Consider the following 20,811-nt stretch of genomic DNA (forward strand, 5'->3'; position numbering starts at 1 on the left):
GAGAACATCAGAAAGCAACTGATCTGTGAAGCACTTTATCTAACTGTTTTCTAAAATAAAGAAAGAGATGGATGAGAAACCTAACTCAAATAGCTCGTAAAACAAAACACCTACCTGCCAGAGTCCTAGACAGTGGTAAATGTATGCTGACAGGATCTGAAGACACTCTGTAAGGTCTGCTCTCCAAAGTATGGCCACATAAGTGAAACACTGTCTTTTCCCGTGAGCGGCCGTTTGTGCTGCACCTCATCACAGCTTTATGGCATTCTTTGTAGGCCCTCAGCAACAGCTCCTCCTGGAATTTCAAACAAATGCATAGATCTGCATTTTAAATTGATACATATGCATAAAAATTCCTCATCTGCTTCTTTTCAATGGTGCAAATAGTTGCTTAAAATTCACACTATAATTACAACTGTTTCTTAATAGCGAAAAGCATTGGACTGGAGCAAAGGAGCGCTAGCTGAAGCTAGCTAAGAGTATTCAAAAGCCACTCTGTCAAATGCTCTGAAATCTATGGGCTTACCTAAGCTGCACTGTTTTCTAAGTTTGCATAGTTTGCACCCCAAACTTTTTTTTTAAACAATTTCCTCCCTTCCCCCAGTAGAGGGGTGAACTCCAGAACCGAATAAGACTATTTACAGGCTAACTACACAACTAGTATGAAGTTTCGGCAGTTTACTTTTGCCATTAAAAATGAACACCACATGCTTCAAAACTTTTAAAACTTGATAGATCACTATGAACGCAGAGAAATACTTCTTCATGATTTGTCCGATATTCCATGCAATTCCGCCAGCTAGAATATTCTGAGATCCCCTCTCCGCATCATACCACAGATTAATTCTTTCATACTCCTTTCTTTGGGGACCAGCATTTTACAATAGTGAGCTTTTTAAAAAAAGTTACCATTTAAAAAGTACTCAGAAATATTCATAGATGCCATTGCATGCATGAACTCCAGACAACAAATTTCCTTACGTCACAGGCACACCACTCTTGGAACATCAAGAGTATGTTTTTTAGCTGCATCTGTATAGCAATGGCTGCTTCCCAGTCAGGGTCCACCTCAATGTGCTGACCAATCTGTCTTTTTATCTCTTCCATTCCCTGAAATAGAGACACCACAAAATATACAAGGTAGATCAGTGGTCACAGGCTTAAAATAACAGAAGATCCCATAAGCAAATGGTAAAAATATAGGTGGTTCAGTTGTAGCTAGAATTGCTGAATATTACTTCTGTAATTAATTCTTATTTCTCATCCATCCAAAACAGAAGAATTTATTTTAACTGCGTATCTATATCAAACAAAACCACTGTATTATCTTTATAAAAGCATATTAGAAAGAAATTATGTAAACGTATCATACCTGCATACAAGTTAAAATCCTTAGGAAAGAAACAAATCCTTCTAAAAAGCGCTCTCTCAGACGGTTTGTCCATACTGTAGGCTTGCTGATTAAAATATACCTGTCCCCAGAGAAAACATTATCTTGTTTTGCTTAGAATTCTCTTCTGTTTATGCTTGTATTCAAAGTATTCACTGTATTAAAACGCTCAACATCCTCATTGTATTACATTGCTCAACCAAGCTCAAACTCTGAATTTTCAGCAAACATTAGAGGTGCTTGGTGCAGCTCTATTTGAAATTAACAGATGTTGAATTACAAGATACTTGGATATTCTGCTTTTACCTTAATTAATTCATTAGAGTAGCCCAACACCTCATCCTACTTTTTATGAACTGCTTAAGCTTATCAACTTTATACTTACCTAAGGTCATATATTACTGCATATACACGATTCAGTTTGTCCTGGCTGTAACCTTGGAAGTTGAACTTGTCATTTTTGTCTAGATACTCTGGAAGGACTTCTAGGAGCGTCTCTGTAATGGTAGTGATTACATTTTGCTCTTCAATAAGATGGCGAGCCTGAAAAAAGAAAATTTAAAACCCTTCTTCTCCTTACTTCTGTTTCAGAGAGCTGTCCAAATTTTTCCTTTGAATGTATCTTAACTACAAATTATTTAAGCATTTATAAAAGCCACTACAGCTCTGATAATATTTACTACACATGAAAACAATTTGTAACAACTTGGCACATTTGTTCTTTCTGACAGCATCAATGTAACATACATTACTTTATCCAATGGATCTAGAAAGATCACACAGAAAAGGCCTACAGTACTAGTGTAAAAAAAAATCAAGAAAAAACCTTTAATAAAATACAAGTATACTAGTTCTTCTTTCCCCACAAAACTTATTTCATTCACACAAAAATGCCTTTAGCCAGTTTTTGATATAAGGCTTTTTAATGCTACTTAACATGAACAGTAAATTAAACACAAGCTAATGCAGAGAATGATGCTGCCTAAAACATCCACTTACTCTCCCATTATCTTCTGTAATAAATTTGCCTGTATACTCAATGCCTGTGCTTGCATAGTGACTTGAAAAGGCAGAATAATTCATTTTCAAATCAGCAATACATAGACTGTCAAGTAGAGAAGTAGTAGTACTGCTAGCAATTTTCATATTTGTTTTACATTCCTAGTGTAGACAAGCTGTACATACCAGAGTAGGTACAGTGAATATCTGAACTGAGAGTGCTGTCACAGAGAGAACTCTGTCGTGATCATCACTGATGTATTCTTTTTGCAATGTCTTGTAATACTGGGAAAAGAGAATATTTGGAAATTAAATAAAATAAGCTTGAATTAAATGTTTCATTTATCAGCAAGAATTATATTTCAGATGTCCTTCTTCCTAACAGAAGTAGCTCAAACAGAAAAGCCACCATGTTCTCAATGTACCCAAGTACTTAATGTGCGCCCCTAGCACTGAAGATGAACACAAACTGCTCTCCCAAAGCATTGACGACATATATATATATTTTTAATCTCCTACAACCAATCTTCTCCAAGAAAAAAGAATCAGTAGGACTGTAAAATATTATAAACCAAGTCTTCCTCCTTATCCAGTGAACTGCACTGACAGTTACTCAACAGCTGTTTACAAAGGTGTACAATAAATAAGTCTTCATTTGTTCTGTTAACTTCACGGAAAACCACAAAGTGTCAGCCATGCTTATCACAATTAAAACCTCTGAATAAAAATGCCCTATGTTGTACAGACAACTACTGCATGTTTTTTTTAAAGCACACTGATCAGTTTCAGTTGCACTTCAACAGCTGTTTCAAATTACACAGAAAACACTAACAATACTATATTCATGAGCATGTATGCCTATATGATTATAAGGAAGTAAAGACAATGGGATTAATACAATCTATAAAGCGTGCTGTATATTAGTGGACTCTGTATTAGTTAAATCTCTGCTTGTTCCAAATTTATTTTTATTGAAACAATTTTTAGGTTTAGGGAAAATTTTACAAATCTGCTAAACATTCAAAGCATAAGAAGCAAATATTTACCTTTACAAATTCCACAGCAAAATGTTTTTTGTAATCCATTTCCATGAAAAAACTACTGAAGATAAGTTCATGAAGAACCTTCCTCGCCCCTGTGAAAAACCAACGTAATTCACTTCACTTCAACTGTAATAAGATGCAACTTTCATGAAAAAGAACAGATTTTAAAAATCATATTTAGCAATAATTACAAGCCTTGATATTGTTCCAAAGTGTATGGACAATGTTATTCACATCATTTCTTTTGACACTTTATGATATGTATTTAAAACACAGCAAGTATCAAGTCACTCATATTTAAGTTAGATCTTGTGAAAAGTTTCTTAAAAATACATAAAGCAGGAAGAATTTGGAAGGCAAACATCAATAATCTCAGCCCTAAAAATAAAGACTATGTATGTCTGTATGAATAAAAGTGTAACAGACAAACAATGAAAGAGTGCAGTTCCACACGCCTAACAATTACTTTAAAATATTTGTTAAATATATAAAAAAATTAATTTCACTCTTGAGTTCAGAAGGACATGACTACACAAACCTTTATGAAGTTTTGCATCCCAAAGCATCAACTTGCTTATGAAGCACGGCTTCTCAGATCCAGCTTCTTCCTTAAGACATATTTGACAAAAGATCTTGCGAAAGTCACCTATAGAGATAAAAACTAGTAATTTGTACAAGAATACCTTGATAATTAAACAATATGAACCAATAAGAAAAAAATTATGGAATTCTGTTCTTGAAAAAATGAAAGAATAAAACAAGAAGGTATTTAATTATCAATTAGTTCTTAACTGTCTTTCCCAATGGACGTACTCCCACATACTCTATCCTTACTAATTTTCTGCTATTAATTTTACGCAGCTTATTCAATCGATGCAGTGAAGTAGAAGGATATTTTAAAATTCATCACAAAAGGAATTTTATAAAGGCTTTAGTCTGGCAAAACACAGCTATGACAAAGTCCAGTATTTATCAAAATCAGACAACATTCTGACAAGAAATTATGCAAATTCTTCTTTAAAAGCAGAAGCGTCATCAAGCGCTAGAACAGCACATGAAAGTTTAAAGTAGACTTCTTCCTACTGGATCCATTTCTAAATTAAGACTGTTTGCTTTTTCTCTTTTCTGATCCTGCTTAATTAAGAGGCATCAAACCTAAAACAGGAATTAATTCAAGCAGATGTACACTTCCACTGACGCAGGCATTCCGCAGATTTCCACCAGTACTTGGGATTGCAGCTTTTAAGCAAACGTATCACTGAAACGGTGCATGTAATGCTGAAATTGAGGATAAAAACTTCTATTCACACAGGGGAAAGCACTTATTTTAGCAAGAAAGAATGAAGAAGTACTGCTACTCAAAATCATACCAATGAATATGAGCACACATTCATATATTATTTACTAATTAGGAGGAACATAACTGTATTTTAATAAGAGGGTATCATATATAACAGTGCTGAAGACTTTTTTTTGAGAGAATTGCTCACTAAAATTCTGGCATAGCTTTATTGTAACAAAGTTAGTTACACTTACTTGAATAGCTCATGAGTTTGTTCAGCCAAGAACCAAGGCGCAAGGCAAACTTCTGGTGAGCCATGACGTCAGCATGCAGAACTTCCACATGAAGCGGTCGTTGTGAAACATTTTCAGAATGCCTCTAGGAGTCAGGAAGGTATTAGCAGATATAGAATAAAGATAACATGAATTTTCATACTGGCTTTCATCAGCTATTACCTCTCCCAAGCACATGTTAATAGCAAACCTAATGAAAAAATGCTTCTTTTCTGAAGACGTCTACTCATAGCAAATGTGGTGGGCTAAATTCTGTGCCAAGGAGTTCACAGAGAGGCTACACAAGAACACAAGTACTAACTTACCGTACAACACACAAATCTTCAGTATTAACAATGATGACGTTGATTTGGTTTATTTTGTTTCTGTTTAATAAGAAAAATATTTTAGGAAGTTACCTTGATTTCTTCCTTTGCTTCCTGACAAGAGGCATAATGTCCTGCCTTAACAGCTCTCCGACCCTGTTGAAAGAAATATTGAATATGCAAATATTTTGCAATAAAATCCAAGTGTCATAGAAGCTTGAATGCAGCTGTATTTTATTACTTGCGTACACTGGGACCAACATCACTTACAGTGTTTTTAGACATCTAGAATCAAATCAAAATTAACAAAGTTATCTTTAGGAAAAAGGTATCTGATTTAAATTAAAATGGCAAAGCTTAAAGTAAAGTTTGGGTATATCAGTATTGGTAGATAATGAAAATTCATGTACAGATTAAAACAGAATAGACCAATTTCCACAGAATGCTCTAAGCAGAAACCAGACCAACTTTCTTCCTAACACAACAATACACTCATCCTGGATTGCTCTTCTACAACCATTCCTATTCTTTCTTACTCTTGTATGTGAAATAGCAGGATGTATTAAAAGTGCACGATTGATAGATCTTTTAATAAAGCCAAGAATAGCATCAGCTCAGTCCTCAAATTTAAATCAAAGGATATCAGACTTCCAAAACAAGTTTTCAACAGAAGAATTCCACGAGAGGAAGCTCACTTGTGTGTGTGTAAATGCCTAGGTTTTATATTTTTGTGAGGTAAAACAAAAAAAAAAAATACAGCTGCATTTAAGATAAGTCACACACTCAACATTCTTCCCTCCACTCCTCCTCTTCTCCCGCCCTCCAAACAGAAAAAAAAGTTACATTAAGGTCCCCAACCATTGTTTTGAGACATTGTTTGGAACTGTGGTTTGAGAAAAGGTAGTAAAATTGTCAGGTTCACTGATACTCCCCTCGTGGATTCTCTGTTTTTATTTGCTTAATATAAAGTATAATTCTCATTAAATATAACTGAATATGCATATTACTGTCATTAATTTTTTAATTATATTTGTCTGAAAAACATAGATATCTATTCCAAGAAATGAATAACAGTAAACAAAATACATCAAACACAAGAAGTGTAACTTAGATAAACTAACTCTTCATTTTTTCAGTAAACTGAGTTCTGCCACAAAGAAAAAAAACAAGGAAGTTTTAAAACTTCCTTGAAGCATGTCATTCTTAAAAAATGCTGATTAACCATTACTCTGCAATAAGCCTCTCTCTCTTCAATCCCAGCGCTCCACAAAGATTCTATGATCAGAAGATCACAGTAGCCCTTCTTAATGATTAAAAATGACTTTTTTTTTCCACATCCAGAATGCACTAACCTCTTTATCTATAGCAGTAGTATGCAACTGAGCTTCACCAAGTTCACAGCCAAGCGCCCTTTGCAGGCTATAGATGACGTGATCATAAGAATGATGTTCATCATTGAAAAGGACACAGTAGTAGCTGTCTACCTTCTCCCTACTGAGAAACAGCCAACATTTTAACATACAAGTCAAAACTAAAATGTAAATAATGTCCTATCCAACACAAGCAACAGCTTACTTGAAAACTTCAGACAAATATCAAATACAAATTACATAATAAAGCTTTTTCTCATGTCAAAAAAATCCAAAACCACACAATCTATACCAGAGTAAGTCACAGAAACCACGTACCAAGTACAGAAGAGATTTTAAAGTTTTTTGAAAATTCTATTTTTATTCCCTCTCTCTGCCATTTTATGATCCCATTTGACTTTTTAAGTTGATACTGAAAGGTCTTTTTCCATTTTGACGGAGCACCATCACACACTATTGTTCTCATAAACTACAAGCAGTTTTTCTTAGTATAACTGCACGTCAAAGATTCTATAGAGTTTTTTTACAGAGATTTTGACACTAAGTTTTCATGAATGGAGTAATGCCAACAGGTAAAATAATTATAAAAGTTTAACATTGCAGAGAGAAAGCCGGGAATGCTCCCTACCTAATTGTGAGCTCCGGAGGCAGTTCCTTCTCCTCTTCCCATATAAGCATATCTACGATGTATTTTATCACGGAAGGAAATACTCTCCTAGAGTGCTCCATAACTTCTTCATTTAACTGACATTCAGAATTCTGTGAAAAGAAAGTTCTTAAAGAGTTGGTAGAATGCCTTGTTACTAGTATAATCCTGCGCTGAATATACGAAGCTCCTCTTCCTCGCTATTTCACTTTGAAATCCACTAAGTTCCCTTGGGATCTGAAGCCAACATGAATAGATTTAGAATAACAAGGTGAGAAGATGACACTGTACAGAGTTGCACCAGACCCTTACTGGAGTTAGCACCTCACAACACTACTGCTTCTAACTTACTACACGCTAAGACCTAGTCCTCAAAAGTGCCCTGGATGGTTTCCAGCATATGGCAGGAAAAACTATATGGTCGTCACACACAGGTAGGAACTTAAACTACAAATGCTGAGTTAGAGGGAATAAAATACAGCTAAAAACAGAATAACTAAAGCTTCGTGTTTATGTTTACAAGGAGTACTGTTACATTAGCATTTATTGAACCAGTCACCAATATCTGACAAAAGATTTCCATTTCCCCAGTTCTGTAATTTTTTTTACTAGGTTTTTCTTCCATTCTAATGATGATGCAACACAGAAGTATTCATAACCAACTAAAGATACTAACAATTCTGCCAGATGGAAGCAGACAGTCATGGGGGCTCCTAGCTTGAGACAAAATTTTCACATGTCACAACATCCAGCACAAGGATAGACTGGTAAGAACAGCAAGAGCTTGAAGCTGCTCTGGTTGTAGATAAGCATTAACATAGGTCTCAGTCAGCTCCTATTCATCTTATTCCATGTTTTGGAATTAAAGAATCAGAATTAGTTTTTTATTATTGGCCTAAGTAAACAGAAACAACACACTGAGTTTTAAATGCTAATGGAGACAAAATTGAATTAGATTTAAAAGTTTTTCTGTTGTTTCCATAACATTTTGTAATGACGGTGCTCCCAAAACCTTGGATAATACAGGAATCTCCCTAGACATTAATATAAGCAGACAAACAGAAATGGAAGTGGCTGTGGGTAGCTTCTTTCTTTCCACTCAAAAATCTGTTTCTGTTTGTTTTTAACAAGTTCAGCTCATTTGGGGTGAGATCACCAAAATCAACAGGACTTAAATATTTGCAATTTAAAACCTGAATGCAGACTGATACAAATCTGCCAGAGTATGACTTAACAACGGAAAGCACATAGCAGCTAGGGTGTGATTGACCAGTGTTAGAGTTTTCTTACAGATTCTTTAAGGAAAGAGCTTAGAAATCTATTTCTGAGTAACTGATGCTACCACCAATCTTAAAGTCACATACTCACAGAATGTACATGCTATCAGTAGAACTGCTGGAACAAATAACTTGCATTTTTCCCCTCTTGGCCTGCAGAAGCTATCTGCAATCCTTAAGTGCACACAGTTAATAAAAATCATGTACAACCAAAATTTTAACAATTGGCAACCTTCATTCAGAGGCTTGACACTGAATAATTTGTGTCCAAAAATAGCATATTCTACACCCCGTATGTTGATCTAGATTGTTACTGCAAAAAAATAGTCAGTTTTGTAATCAATTGTAACATAAATAAGAAACACTAAAAAAAAAATTGCTCCAAATACTAATAAAAATTATTAGCAGCCCATTCCTGTGCTGAAAAAGGAGCAGCTCTTCAAAGAACACTATATGCCTCTTACATCCACATATATCTAGGTCAATGGTTATTTTCTGTGAGCCACAGGTAAAACTTTTAGTATGCACTACATCTAAAAACATACTATATAATAGGAAACTATTTGTAAATAAGAACTGAATAATAAAGGTAGGAAAGAGGAGTGAGACACTGGCATATAGATTCAGAATCAAAGGCAAAAAAAGACAAGACAGGCAGACAGAGTTGCGCTATTGTTTTTACTTTCTGCCTGGAGACAATGAATGTCCAATACATACATTTGACCTCAATTAAGATCTTCACCGAGGAAACCCTGATTTGACTTACCTGGACATTCCACATCAATTATACAATATATTTATTTTCATACACAGAAATAACCCTTTTTTTTTTTTAAGTCAGTATTTATTCTTTAAGCAACATTCTTACTTCTTTTGGAGAGCCTGATGCTCCAGGCTCATGTTTAGTGCACACTGGTCCAGCCTTCCATGCTTCTGTATCTCCACAGTCACAAAATCCACCTCCAGTGGAGCTATGCATCTGTTAAAGGAACATAGCTCAGTCACGAGGCATGCACAATAAACAGCAAGAGAAAACAGAAATGTGCATTATTTAAGTGAAATGCAAGTATAAATACTTATTTACAGAATACAAGGGCCCTTGTGTAAACCAGACATCACTTTTTTTTTTAAAACTTTTTTGAGGTAAAAGGAAAGTTGTCAGAGGAACACAAAATTAAAATGCAGATACTTATTGAGCAGGGAATATTTTGAGCAGGAATTAAATGAAAAATACAGTTGTATTTTTTGCTATTGCAAAAAAAAAGCACATATTCAACAAATCTAACCGGGAGTAAGCAAGAACAAGGCCAGATAAAATAAGCGTTTCATAAACAGAAAATAATATTTCTGATCTTATTAAAAAATCACAGGAAAGGTCTTCAACTCCTTCTTTACAACTTGCTCAGAAAACTTTTAATATAATCTATGCAACAAGATGCATATATTCAATATCCTTTAGGAATAAAGGCAAGACAATCAGTATCTTAACACATTTTTGCAACTTCAACTTTGCATTGTGCTTTCAGAAACAACGACCATTCACTTTGGCAGAAAGTTCTGATCAAACACAGGCCAAAAAAATTATCAATAGATAATAGCTTACTCCAATTGTAAATTAATTATGAAAATACAAAGTCACTCAAAAAAAACCAAAAAATTCATTATTTATTCAATGCGTTTTAAAATAACCTGATCTAATTAGCCTGCTTTGAGCAGGAGATTGGACTAGGTGACCTCACTAGGTCTCTTCCAACCTTAAATCATTCTATAACGCTGTAAAGAACACAATTCGTATTCTTTAGATTGTATCTTTAAAATGGAAATGTACCACATCTGCTATTATTTCCAGGCTAGTTTTTGACTGAAACAGACAAATTCAAGTTACTAAAAACAGAAAGAACAACAGGATACCAAACTGGCACCTCAGCTCCGCTGTGATTCCAAATTGCTCTACAACCACAGTTGTCTCTTTTCCCTTGGTTTCATCTTACCTCTCCGTTAGCTGTTGAGTATGCACATTTGTGTATACAGAATTTGTATTTGCATTACCCAAGATAGCTTCATGCAACTTTGAATCAATACTTATAAAACATTTTCAGATCAATATATAAAGACTTATACATAAGAGCTGATAATGCAAATAAGACAGATCCCTGAAATGGATATAACATCAATGACCAAAAAAATTAGCCCATTTTTCAGTGATGCAGCATAGTGAAATTGACGACATAACGTTTCTGCACATTTACTTGTTCATTGCAGCAGAGCTAGAGCAGCTTAAAAATTACACAGCTCCTTCCATTCCACTGAAATGACAGAGGTATAATTGCAAAGAGCAAACAAAAAAAGGGACCTAGGAAGTAAAGAGCAGACAACAGCCTAGGTGGGAGAGTTAGCTAAGAATTATTCTAAAAAAATCTTTCTGCGGTTAAATTATGGGAAACTTTTGAAGATAACACAGATGTGGCTCAAAGAGAATCAAGAGGCTACCAGAAAAAAATGATCAGTTCTACAGCTATCTCCTTAAAAATGTGCTGCTTAACATTAACTTCTACAGTCCAGAGTAGTTTATGGAAATCTAAATGGAAAAACAGAGGAAACATGGAGACTGCATCAGCGTCAGAAGTGGTGAAACAATGGTCTATGTTTATAAACATTCCTTCTACATTTCGAAACAGATCGTACTCTTGCATAAAGTACTGAAAGGGACTGAGGATACAACTGCCATTTTCCATCACAGCTTTTTGCTATGGCAGGTACTTAGGTGAAACTGCCAGAGAGAATAACGTATGCAGTCAAACAATTCTCCCCTTTGGTTCTTATCTTAGAAACTTATTTCTCTTATCAAAAGCTCTACATAGTTAAAAATGTGAGAGGTCTTACTAATTAAAAATCTGTAATTTCCTAAAATAAAAATTAATAGATTGCATGCAGTTTCCTGAATCTTCAAGTAAAAATTCTCTAAATCTACAGGAATCATTTCTTAATAGAAGATGTCTCTACCTTGTACCGGTGATTCCTATGAATGCTATTCTGGAAGCAGTCCATACAGAGTACACAAGTTGGATCAACTGCACAGTCCCTGCAACGAAAACGGTAAAAGGAAAATTTTCCAAACAAACGGAATTTTCATGCACAAAAGAAAATACTCTTCTGAAAACCAAGATTAACAACAGATTCAAATTATAAAAATACAGGCAATTCTGCAAAGACAGACTTTTTAGGCTTGAATCACATACTTGAACCTGACATTTCAAATTCATTAGAAACATCTTTCACTTCTGCTATCAAAAGTCATTACTAACATTTTATTTTTCCAGTTATTAAAAAAAAACAATGACACTGACTGTGGAGTTCACTTCATTATGGTTTCCAGCAACAAACGTAGTCACTTTCCTATGCTACACTTCTGTCAAATTACATTTAAAACTTGTTCAGCAGTTTCAAGTCAAAATCTCAAAGAACTCCTCCACAAACTGAGCTCAAGAACATACGTCCGCCATGACTAATTAAATCCCTACAGTATAAATCACAATTTTTAATTTTTCATTATTTTTTACAGAGAGGCTTTCCTTTTTGACATTTCCTAAATTCTGAAGTCAGCATTACTTGTTTTTTCAACCCATAATAATATTCTTCCTTATTAAAGCTTCTCTGGCACTTTTGGTACAATTTTCTAGGCTTTTAAAATAAACTGAAAACAAATATAAACTACACCAATTGTATCATATTAAGGCTAATGAATTGTGAGCACAGTTACAATCTTCAAATCCACTGCAAAGACCTTTAACATATGAATTAATTAAGTAACACCAAATCAATACACCATCATCTTTAACATATTCCAGAATGAGAAACAAGGTGGGAAATAACCATTGATTGCATAGATATTGCCTGAACAGAGGAATGATCAGAAATGTTGGATTCCAATTCAGACTCTGAAAGGCTGCATACCACAGGGTGCACACATTTGTACGCATGTTACCTCCCAACACCAGGCAAAGATCCCTATCATATCCTATCACCCGGTATTTTTAATCAATGGCTCTCTGTACCTTCAGTATCCTTTCCATTACCTTCCTCATTTCTCCAACAGAGTCTGCCTTTCACACATTATATTGCTCATTTTAAGGTGGTTAGGAATCTGAAGTAAATGCCACTCTAAGTTCAGGAAAGATCTACCACGACACAAGGTATGCTTCGTTAGCAGAGCAACTACTTTTATAAAATCCACTTTGGTGCACCACCTTGCAAGGAAACATGGTAATATAACTTTATTCTTACCTGCAAGAGTATGTTGTCTCCCCTCCTTTGAACACCTTCCCACAGAGCTGGGAGATTCCGCTCTGTTGTAGTTTCTCTAGAAACGTATCTGGGTCTTCCCCAAATAAATAACACTCCAGGGGGTAAAATATTGCTGCCTGGACCATTTCTTCTTGTTTCTCCAGCAAGGGGTCCATCTCAGCTGAGTAAATATTTGGCACATGTTTTGCCAAGCACTGTAAAAACGTAGCTTGGAAGTCGAATCTTTCATCACACCACTGCAAAAGAAGTAAACCCATGAATAAACATAAACTAACTCAATTTTTTAATAAGTATGATTAAGCACTTTTACTGTAAATCCAGAATTCTTTTCTACCTCAGTAGTCAGTTCTATGCACAATAAATCCCCAGAAAGCACCATTTCCCTAAAACTTCCCTACTGATTGTATTTCAGTACCCACAACAGCAACCTCTGTTCACTTAACAACTTCTATTAAAACACCATGAGGCAAGAGTTGGCAAAGTGCTATGCTACTGTGGAGCTACCCACGTACTAATTAATTTTCAACTACGTGAACGCCAACAGGCCAGCCAATACACAAATCCTGATGTCTGTTCAGCTGCCAACAAAGGGCAAGAGCAGCAGCAGAGGTCTCCCTGCCTTTGCTGGAAGATAAATCTGAGATTTATTCCTTAGTCTGCTGATAGTCACAAAACATGCAGCAACTCAATTGTCTTCAAAATCACTACCCTTTAGTAGAATTTTCTTCAAACTGCTCATACGTGTTCAATAACCACCGAGGGAGTGTAGCGATCAGAAGGACCAACGCGATGGAAAAGGTGTTACAAAGAGGTGGAAGGACTGGCACGATAGCAAGGTGCTACAAGGGAAGGGAAACAGATCACTCACCCGGATCAGAAGATTTTGGGTTCGCAGGGAAAGGTTTCCACCAAGGAGGGATCTCCAGAAAGAGGTCCTCCCTTAGGGACAGTCAGCCCTTAAATGAGGCCTTCAGGTCACACAGTGAATTGCCTTCACCTGTGCTCCCAGGGGTGACTGGGTCTTTCCTGCAGGCGCTCAATCAGTGGTTCAGGCCATGACTCAGCAGTTCCCATACAGGGAGAAAGGCCAACTGATTATATAAATATAATGTCCTCGGGAAACCAGACTAAAACACAATTTCACATTTTTAAGAGGAAAGTAGTCATGTTTCAGCCCAAGTTTACTCGCTTCCTTAATATAAGACCCTAATTTCACTTTTGACTTCTCCCATTCTCTGAATGGTTCTCTCCGTATACTCTATTTGTCCTTCAAGTCTGAATATTCTTTCATATTATTCACATTATTTAGAAATAAATTCTGTTTTTCCCCACTGCACGTCAGATAAATTTACCTATCCAGAATTCTTAAGAGAACTTCCTTTCATACAAAACTTTTATTTATCCCCCAAAAACTTATTTTTGCAGTAAAAATATAAATGGAACACCACAAACAGCTCTAAAGAGAATTCCCTGTAGGCCAGCAAGCAGAGAATGAGCAGAGCAACCACTGAAGACTTTGGACTGTAGGAAAGCCTCGAGGAATTAGACTGTTTAAAGGACACAAAATGCACACTTTTAGATGTAAAAGGCAAAACAAAAAATCCTGATTTATGGTTTAAGATAAAACCTGTATCAACTGAATCAGTGGTCTTCCCCCTCAATTCAGAGACAACACATTAAGCAATAGACCTAATGCTACAGGTCCCTAGTCTGCTACCTATATTAGAACAGTTCTTTAACACTGGAGGAAGAAAGGAAACCGTAACAGATGCAGTCCAAAATGCTGCAGCTCCAGCACTACTGAATTCAAAACCACAAGATATAGAAAATGCATGCTTGTTTTCTAAGGAATTACATGTCTACTTGCTACAGACAAGCATAAAAAATTATTTACACAAAATCTAAACAGAAGAAATAGGAATAAAATAGCAGGTTAAGTCTGCCCAGATTTGCAGTAATATCCAGTACCTAAAGCTAATCTGTCAAAAGATATTTGTTCTGTGTTCTAATCACATAAAACATTTGCTTAATGTCTTGAATAATAACCACTGTACTTCCAATATATTTAGCATTAGCCTGAGGCTTCTACTGACATTTTGGCCATGTATCTACCTTAGCATTACCCTAGGGATAGTCCCTTATTTGATTTGTCATGGTGATACTTGAACTGCGAAGTTAGGGAAGAGAACGCAGAGCAGACGCTGATGGAAGAGAGAAGGCACCAATGATGGGACTGCTTGGTTACTGTATCTTACCAAAGCTGGAGGTAGGGATGGGGACCCCTTCACATGCACTTTTTCCAGAGCAAAAGAGAATCCCACTCTGTAGCTCTTCTTTCTCAGTAAGTAACATTCCCAAGAGATGCTGTAAGTTTAGCTTCTGCGTTGCTGGAACAGAACACATAATAGCTCCAAGAAACATGGGGCTAAGCTCTCCTGAAAAGCTGCCAGAAACACAGAGTGGGTTCTCACAGTCTAACTCCGAAACACTTCAAGTATTCCCACATAAACTTTTAATTCTGCTTAAATGTTATTCAGAGAATGGAGGACAGGAAGTACAGAAAGAGAGGAAAGAAGGGAAAACAGAACTCTCCCAAGCAGGCCGGCTGCCTTCTGGTAAAGATTCAATTTATCTTCATCACCTAGGTAATAGTCAAAATATTGATGAAGGGAAATAAGAATTTTCTTATTTTTGAAAGCTGCACCTTCACTTCAGATCTATCAATTTCTTTTCTGTCTCCTAAAAGTAAATTATTATTTCCTTATTCACTACATATTGGCCAGCAAAGAGGAAATAAAATATTACATTTTCTTCGATTAAGTTCTACTCAACATATGCACTGAATGGGCTGGGTGTCCATCAAAGCCCAAATAAGGGACAAGCCAACTGCAAGCAGAAATCAGGTGCTCCCTGCAGTTTTTTGCCCAGCACTGGCACAGGCTGTCCTGAGAGGCTGTGGAGTCTCATTTTCTCATTTCTAGAAAACACTACCTGAAGAAATAGACAAGCCATCATATAGAACCACGGAGGCATTAATGTGACCCAGAAATAAACCACGGCAATCACCAGAACGAGCTAAGGCAGAACCAGTAGCAATACCACGTCTGTCATCCCAGTGGGGACAGCAACATGCACAACACACTGGTGGGCTTCTCCAGATACCGCTAACTGCAGGCAAATGCAACACTGGGACTAACAGCAGTGAACTGTGTCAGACACGCATCATTTCCTCTCTCTTCCCTTCTCCTCTGCAGCTCTAACCTTCGGCAGCCCGACCTCTTTCCCTCCTCTAACCAATTGCTCCTGTCACATTCTTTTTCAGGATGGCACTTCCCAAACTGCAGGAAAAAGGGAGATGCTAGGCACCAGGAGATGAAAAGCTATGTGTCTCAAGCCTGAGCAGTTTTGTCAAAAGAGCAGAGATCGCATCCATTTTGTCCAAGTAATGCATGTGCCCTGTGCAACACAAGCAGTAACCTGTAGCCACATGTGACCTGCCAGGTGAGCATCACTGCAGAAGCAGCACCTCACAATACCACACAAAGGCTTTACCAGATCATCTCTTATCTTGTATCAAAACACGTCCTCCCCCATGAGAACAAACTACTAATACTTCTTCCACGTGTATAAACATACAGAGAACTTTCCAAAAAATGAGTTCCAGCCAAACATCTGGTTTTGTCCTACATCTAAAAACGCAGCATGTCAGCTTTTTCCAGAAAGGAACACATTAGAAAAGGTCACAGGAGGAAAAATTACATTTGCCTACAAATAATTCTATAAAAAGAGAAGAATATCCATCATTTTGACCACATCTCTCTCTATCTATATATATATGAAGGGGAAAAAAAGGCAAAAAAGTCAACCTATAGGTGAAAAGTGACTTGAAAAAGTTTAAGTGTCAAATGAGATTTCTCACCACTGTGAAAGAACTTCATCATTGCAACGGGTTTATTATTTATTATCAGTAGCCATCACCTCCACACATTTTTTCCATTCTAAGCACTTTTGAATTCTCAAGTCTTTTCAGGCAAATCATTTACATTTGGCAATACTATAAAAAAGCAGCTCTACTTAAACTGCACTGATTGACACATTGGTCCTCCACTGCTTAGCTGACTGCATAAATTTCAAGACTATTTTTAGAAATATACTTTAATGTAATCAGTGAAAAGAAGAAATATTAATCTTATAAATATTGAAAAGCAAATTATGAGGGAGCAGACAATGCAAATAGTATGAACTAAAAATAATGTCTGGCCCAATATTCCGGTTTAAAGAAGTAGACAAAAAAGGTTAGTTTGTGCATGGCATAAATCTGCCAACCATGAGATGGCAATACCAGCTGCCTGTCAAGACAGCAAGGATAAGCGAAATTTTAGGAATAAATGTACAAAATGTTGTCAACATGCTAATTTTGAGCCGGTGACATTCAAGAGAAACACTAAATGTAAAAGGCTGCTCTTCAATGCATAGAACAGTTGGTACCAAACAGAGATTAGCAAAACAACAGATCCCAGAAAACTGGGAGATTCTGGTAATGTCTCTCCAATTAAGCAACCATGAAAGACATTTTAAAATAAGGATAAACATACAGAAGTTCTTTGATGAGCACGCAGACCACTTCAAATTACCTATGAAAGAAAGCTAATAGGTTCTTCAATTAACATTTTCATGTAAGGTTCTGATTTACATTTTTAGTTCAGCTTTCCTTTTTTTTTTTTTCCTACTTTAAAATGATCAGTTTCCTAATGCACTAAGAATAACAGCCAACTGCAGTATGGGACACCCAGGCATTAGTTTAGTTAGAAAAACAAGGAGACTCAAAGATGCTTTTTTTGTCCAAAAAAGAGGCTTCAAATAAAAATTAGAAACTCATTATCACATTTGTTGTATCCTACCTTAAATCGAATTAAACATCATTAGGAGCAGAAGTTCTATTAACTCAGAATACAACAAATAAACATAAGAAAGATCTATTCCTGACTTCATTTTTGTAGGTCTGTAAAGAGAGTAGGATAAACAAGACAATTCCAAGAAGCACCTCCATACAAACTATAAAGCACAGAATCATCCAAATCATCTCATGTTACCATGCCATTTGACTAATGCAAAACTGTAAAACTGCTAAACTGATTATATACATGTCAACTTTCAATAATTTGCACTTAACCTTTATATTTAATTGCTGGAAACAAATGAATGCCGTTTCTCAAGTATGTTGAACATATACATTTAATTCTGTACTGCATACTGTTCAAATGGAAAGAGTTTCCTGAAAAAAATTAGGGGCCGGGGGAACAACGTTGTCCAGGGAGTGAAACTGGAAGAGGACTAGTTTTGTCACAACAGCATCACATTCATGTTTCACATTCTCTGTGCAAGTATTGCCGACGGATGAATAGGGAATCTAAGGTTAAGAAAAAAGATTGCTTAGAATTCAGTTACAAAACATCTGCTTTCTGATCTGTTAATAGCATGACTCCTTTATACGATACAGCTGGGAACCAGTCATGTACCAAACTTTGGTCTGCCTTGGATATCAGTAATTACACTGACAGCGGCAAGTTCAACTTCAAAAGTTATTTTCTGTTGGTACAACATGGATAACATTCAACATTGTCTAACATTGTCCTAACAAAACATCAACTCTGACCTGAAGATACAAAAGAACTCTTTGATGTCTACATTCATTTAAACTTTGACCCCTAAGCCAAAGCAGGGTGACAATTAATGGCAGGCAAGGCCTGGCTGTAGGTTGCTCAACCTCCTTGACTCTCAGCTGTCAGTTTTCAATCACATTCATTGAAAAAATCACAAGTGCAATTTCTGGCTTAGACGCAGATAGGTGCACAAGGAGACGCACGTCTTTCATGTTTCAAATTTTTGGGTCAAATCAGTTAGGCAGAGGGCAACGCGTAACTGACGTGGCAATGCTATCAGAAACAGGAAGTCAAAATCAGGTGCTAAACTAACATGCAAAATAAATACTTCAAAAAAAGTCATTCCCCCTGAAAAAAACAGCAAAATAATATTTGCAGATTTATTTGTTGTATTCTGTAAGAGACTTCAGAACCTTTTCTTTAAGTTCTGAATATTCATTTGACAGATTGAAGATCCCTTTGTTTCTAGGGAGACAAAGAAAAGTCTTTGTTCCCCTCCTTGTTTGATTAGTAATATTCATGCAGTGGTCTCCTACACTCTAGGGAACAAGATATATAATTTCTTAGCACCAGACTGTGCATCAAAAATTGTAGCCACAGTGAACATTTAAAAAACAATTAATTTGGCATTGCTGGGAGGGAGATTACATTTGTTTATACTAGGTTTTGGTATTAATTCACACGTACTCAAACTTGTGTACTTAATTTTCCAAATATTATGAATTTTAAGGTCCACTGTATACATAATATAAATCTGCAGAGAATTAACGTGCTATAGAAATCAGACTAATCCATCAATGTTTAGTACTAATAACTCAGCACTTTCCAAAGCCAACCTGTTTATGCCTAGCTTCTCCAGTGCTCAGGGATCCAGAACCACTGAAGCAGTTGCCTGCAATCAGTAATATCCACTTGCAGCTACATTCTCCCCAAGTCACATACTTCTTGCAACACTGTAACAGTATTACAGCAACCACAGCTTGAGTGAAGTTGACGTACCTTCACAATCATAGTTTATTCCTGCACTAACAAAAGCCACAAAAATGACCAAGAAATATCAATAAACATGAAAGAAGACAAAGAAGGAAAAACCACAGCATTGCTCAATGCCACAACAAAACGAAAGCTCTTCAATAGAATGCTAAACATATAAGGGCACAAGCAAGACATTAGCAATGCTCCAGTTACCTGTTGCAAATTCATATTCCTCAGACACGCTAATACACTGCATCCACCTTGGACTATACACAGTATAGGGATATGCTACTTTATCTAATGCTGACATTTTAAACTAATTCAGCTTACATAAATTGATCCTAACAGTAAAGCTTTTCTCTTCCTTGACACCACTATTCCATTTAAAACTATACTTTTATGCATAGCTATTGGCTGATGACAAAAGGTTTGAATTCTGAAAAAAATTAGTACTTATTACTCTTGAGAACGGTACACTTGCATCAAAAATTGAAGATTTAGTATGAATGAAAATCTCTGAAGTATTTTAGTATCTAAACCCTGCTAGTATATTCCAGTCAGCAACCACCAAAGCAAGTTCAAACTCAAACTGGAGTTTGTTTGGAATACAAATGGACAAACAACCAATGGGCTGGACCCCAGCCTGCTAAGCAGGCTTTTTTTATTTGGCCACTGGCAGTGCTTGCTAGCCAACTACCAGCCGAGCCAAGTCCAGCCCATCAATCAGCCAAGCAAACTGGAGGTGCTGCTTAGGGAAAGAAAACAGAGGAAACTGAAGTCTGTTTGACAGGGTTTACTGGTAGGTCAGTGCCAATTTGGCCAAAGCAGATGTACCTTTTTCAAGGACAGGAAGCAATATAGACACTTCAGAGAAAAAAAAAAGGCACAGATGGGACCTTTAAGACTTCAACTACTGCAGCAAAAAGGCAGCTCAGGTATTCCCAACTACAGTCATCCAACCTGAAGAGCTGGAGTTAAGTACATAGATAAAACCATAGAGCTGGGCTGGGTGCAGAAGTGCTGGTTACCTGAGTCATCCCCATCCAAGCTGGAAAGAGGCCGGCTCCTGCAGAGTCATTCAATAATTCAGCACCAAGCACCCAACACTCTGTAAAGATTTCCTAGCTCAAGTGTCACGCAGCCAGACACAACCAAGTACTGCAAGCAACACGCCCCTTGAAGCCAGAGATGAAAAACAAGAGCAGCAGTCAGTCTGACTGGGCTGATCCTGCGTCTGTTCCACATTCCCCAGACCACCACAGC

General features: G+C 36.5%; 1 protein-coding gene across 1 annotated transcript in view; it reads right to left on the reverse strand.

Moving 5' to 3' along the window:
* UBR1 (ubiquitin protein ligase E3 component n-recognin 1) overlaps positions 1-20,811 on the reverse strand; it is a 60,484-nt gene that overhangs the window by 37,193 nt on the left and 2,480 nt on the right. Inside the window, exons 2-15 of the mRNA XM_021403426.1 lie at positions 12,890-13,146; positions 11,609-11,687; positions 9,474-9,584; positions 7,311-7,441; positions 6,665-6,806; positions 5,406-5,468; positions 4,969-5,092; positions 3,971-4,078; positions 3,436-3,524; positions 2,576-2,674; positions 1,776-1,933; positions 1,373-1,472; positions 982-1,110; positions 115-295 (exon numbers count right to left, since the gene is read on the reverse strand). Of these exons, the coding sequence (XP_021259101.1) occupies positions 115-295; positions 982-1,110; positions 1,373-1,472; positions 1,776-1,933; positions 2,576-2,674; positions 3,436-3,524; positions 3,971-4,078; positions 4,969-5,092; positions 5,406-5,468; positions 6,665-6,806; positions 7,311-7,441; positions 9,474-9,584; positions 11,609-11,687; positions 12,890-13,146 (1,771 nt within the window). The remainder of the gene's footprint in view (positions 1-114; positions 296-981; positions 1,111-1,372; positions 1,473-1,775; positions 1,934-2,575; positions 2,675-3,435; positions 3,525-3,970; positions 4,079-4,968; positions 5,093-5,405; positions 5,469-6,664; positions 6,807-7,310; positions 7,442-9,473; positions 9,585-11,608; positions 11,688-12,889; positions 13,147-20,811) is intronic.

Source organism: Numida meleagris, chromosome 6, assembly GCF_002078875.1.
Source record: "Numida meleagris isolate 19003 breed g44 Domestic line chromosome 6, NumMel1.0, whole genome shotgun sequence".
NCBI classification, from domain to species: domain Eukaryota; kingdom Metazoa; phylum Chordata; class Aves; order Galliformes; family Numididae; genus Numida; species Numida meleagris.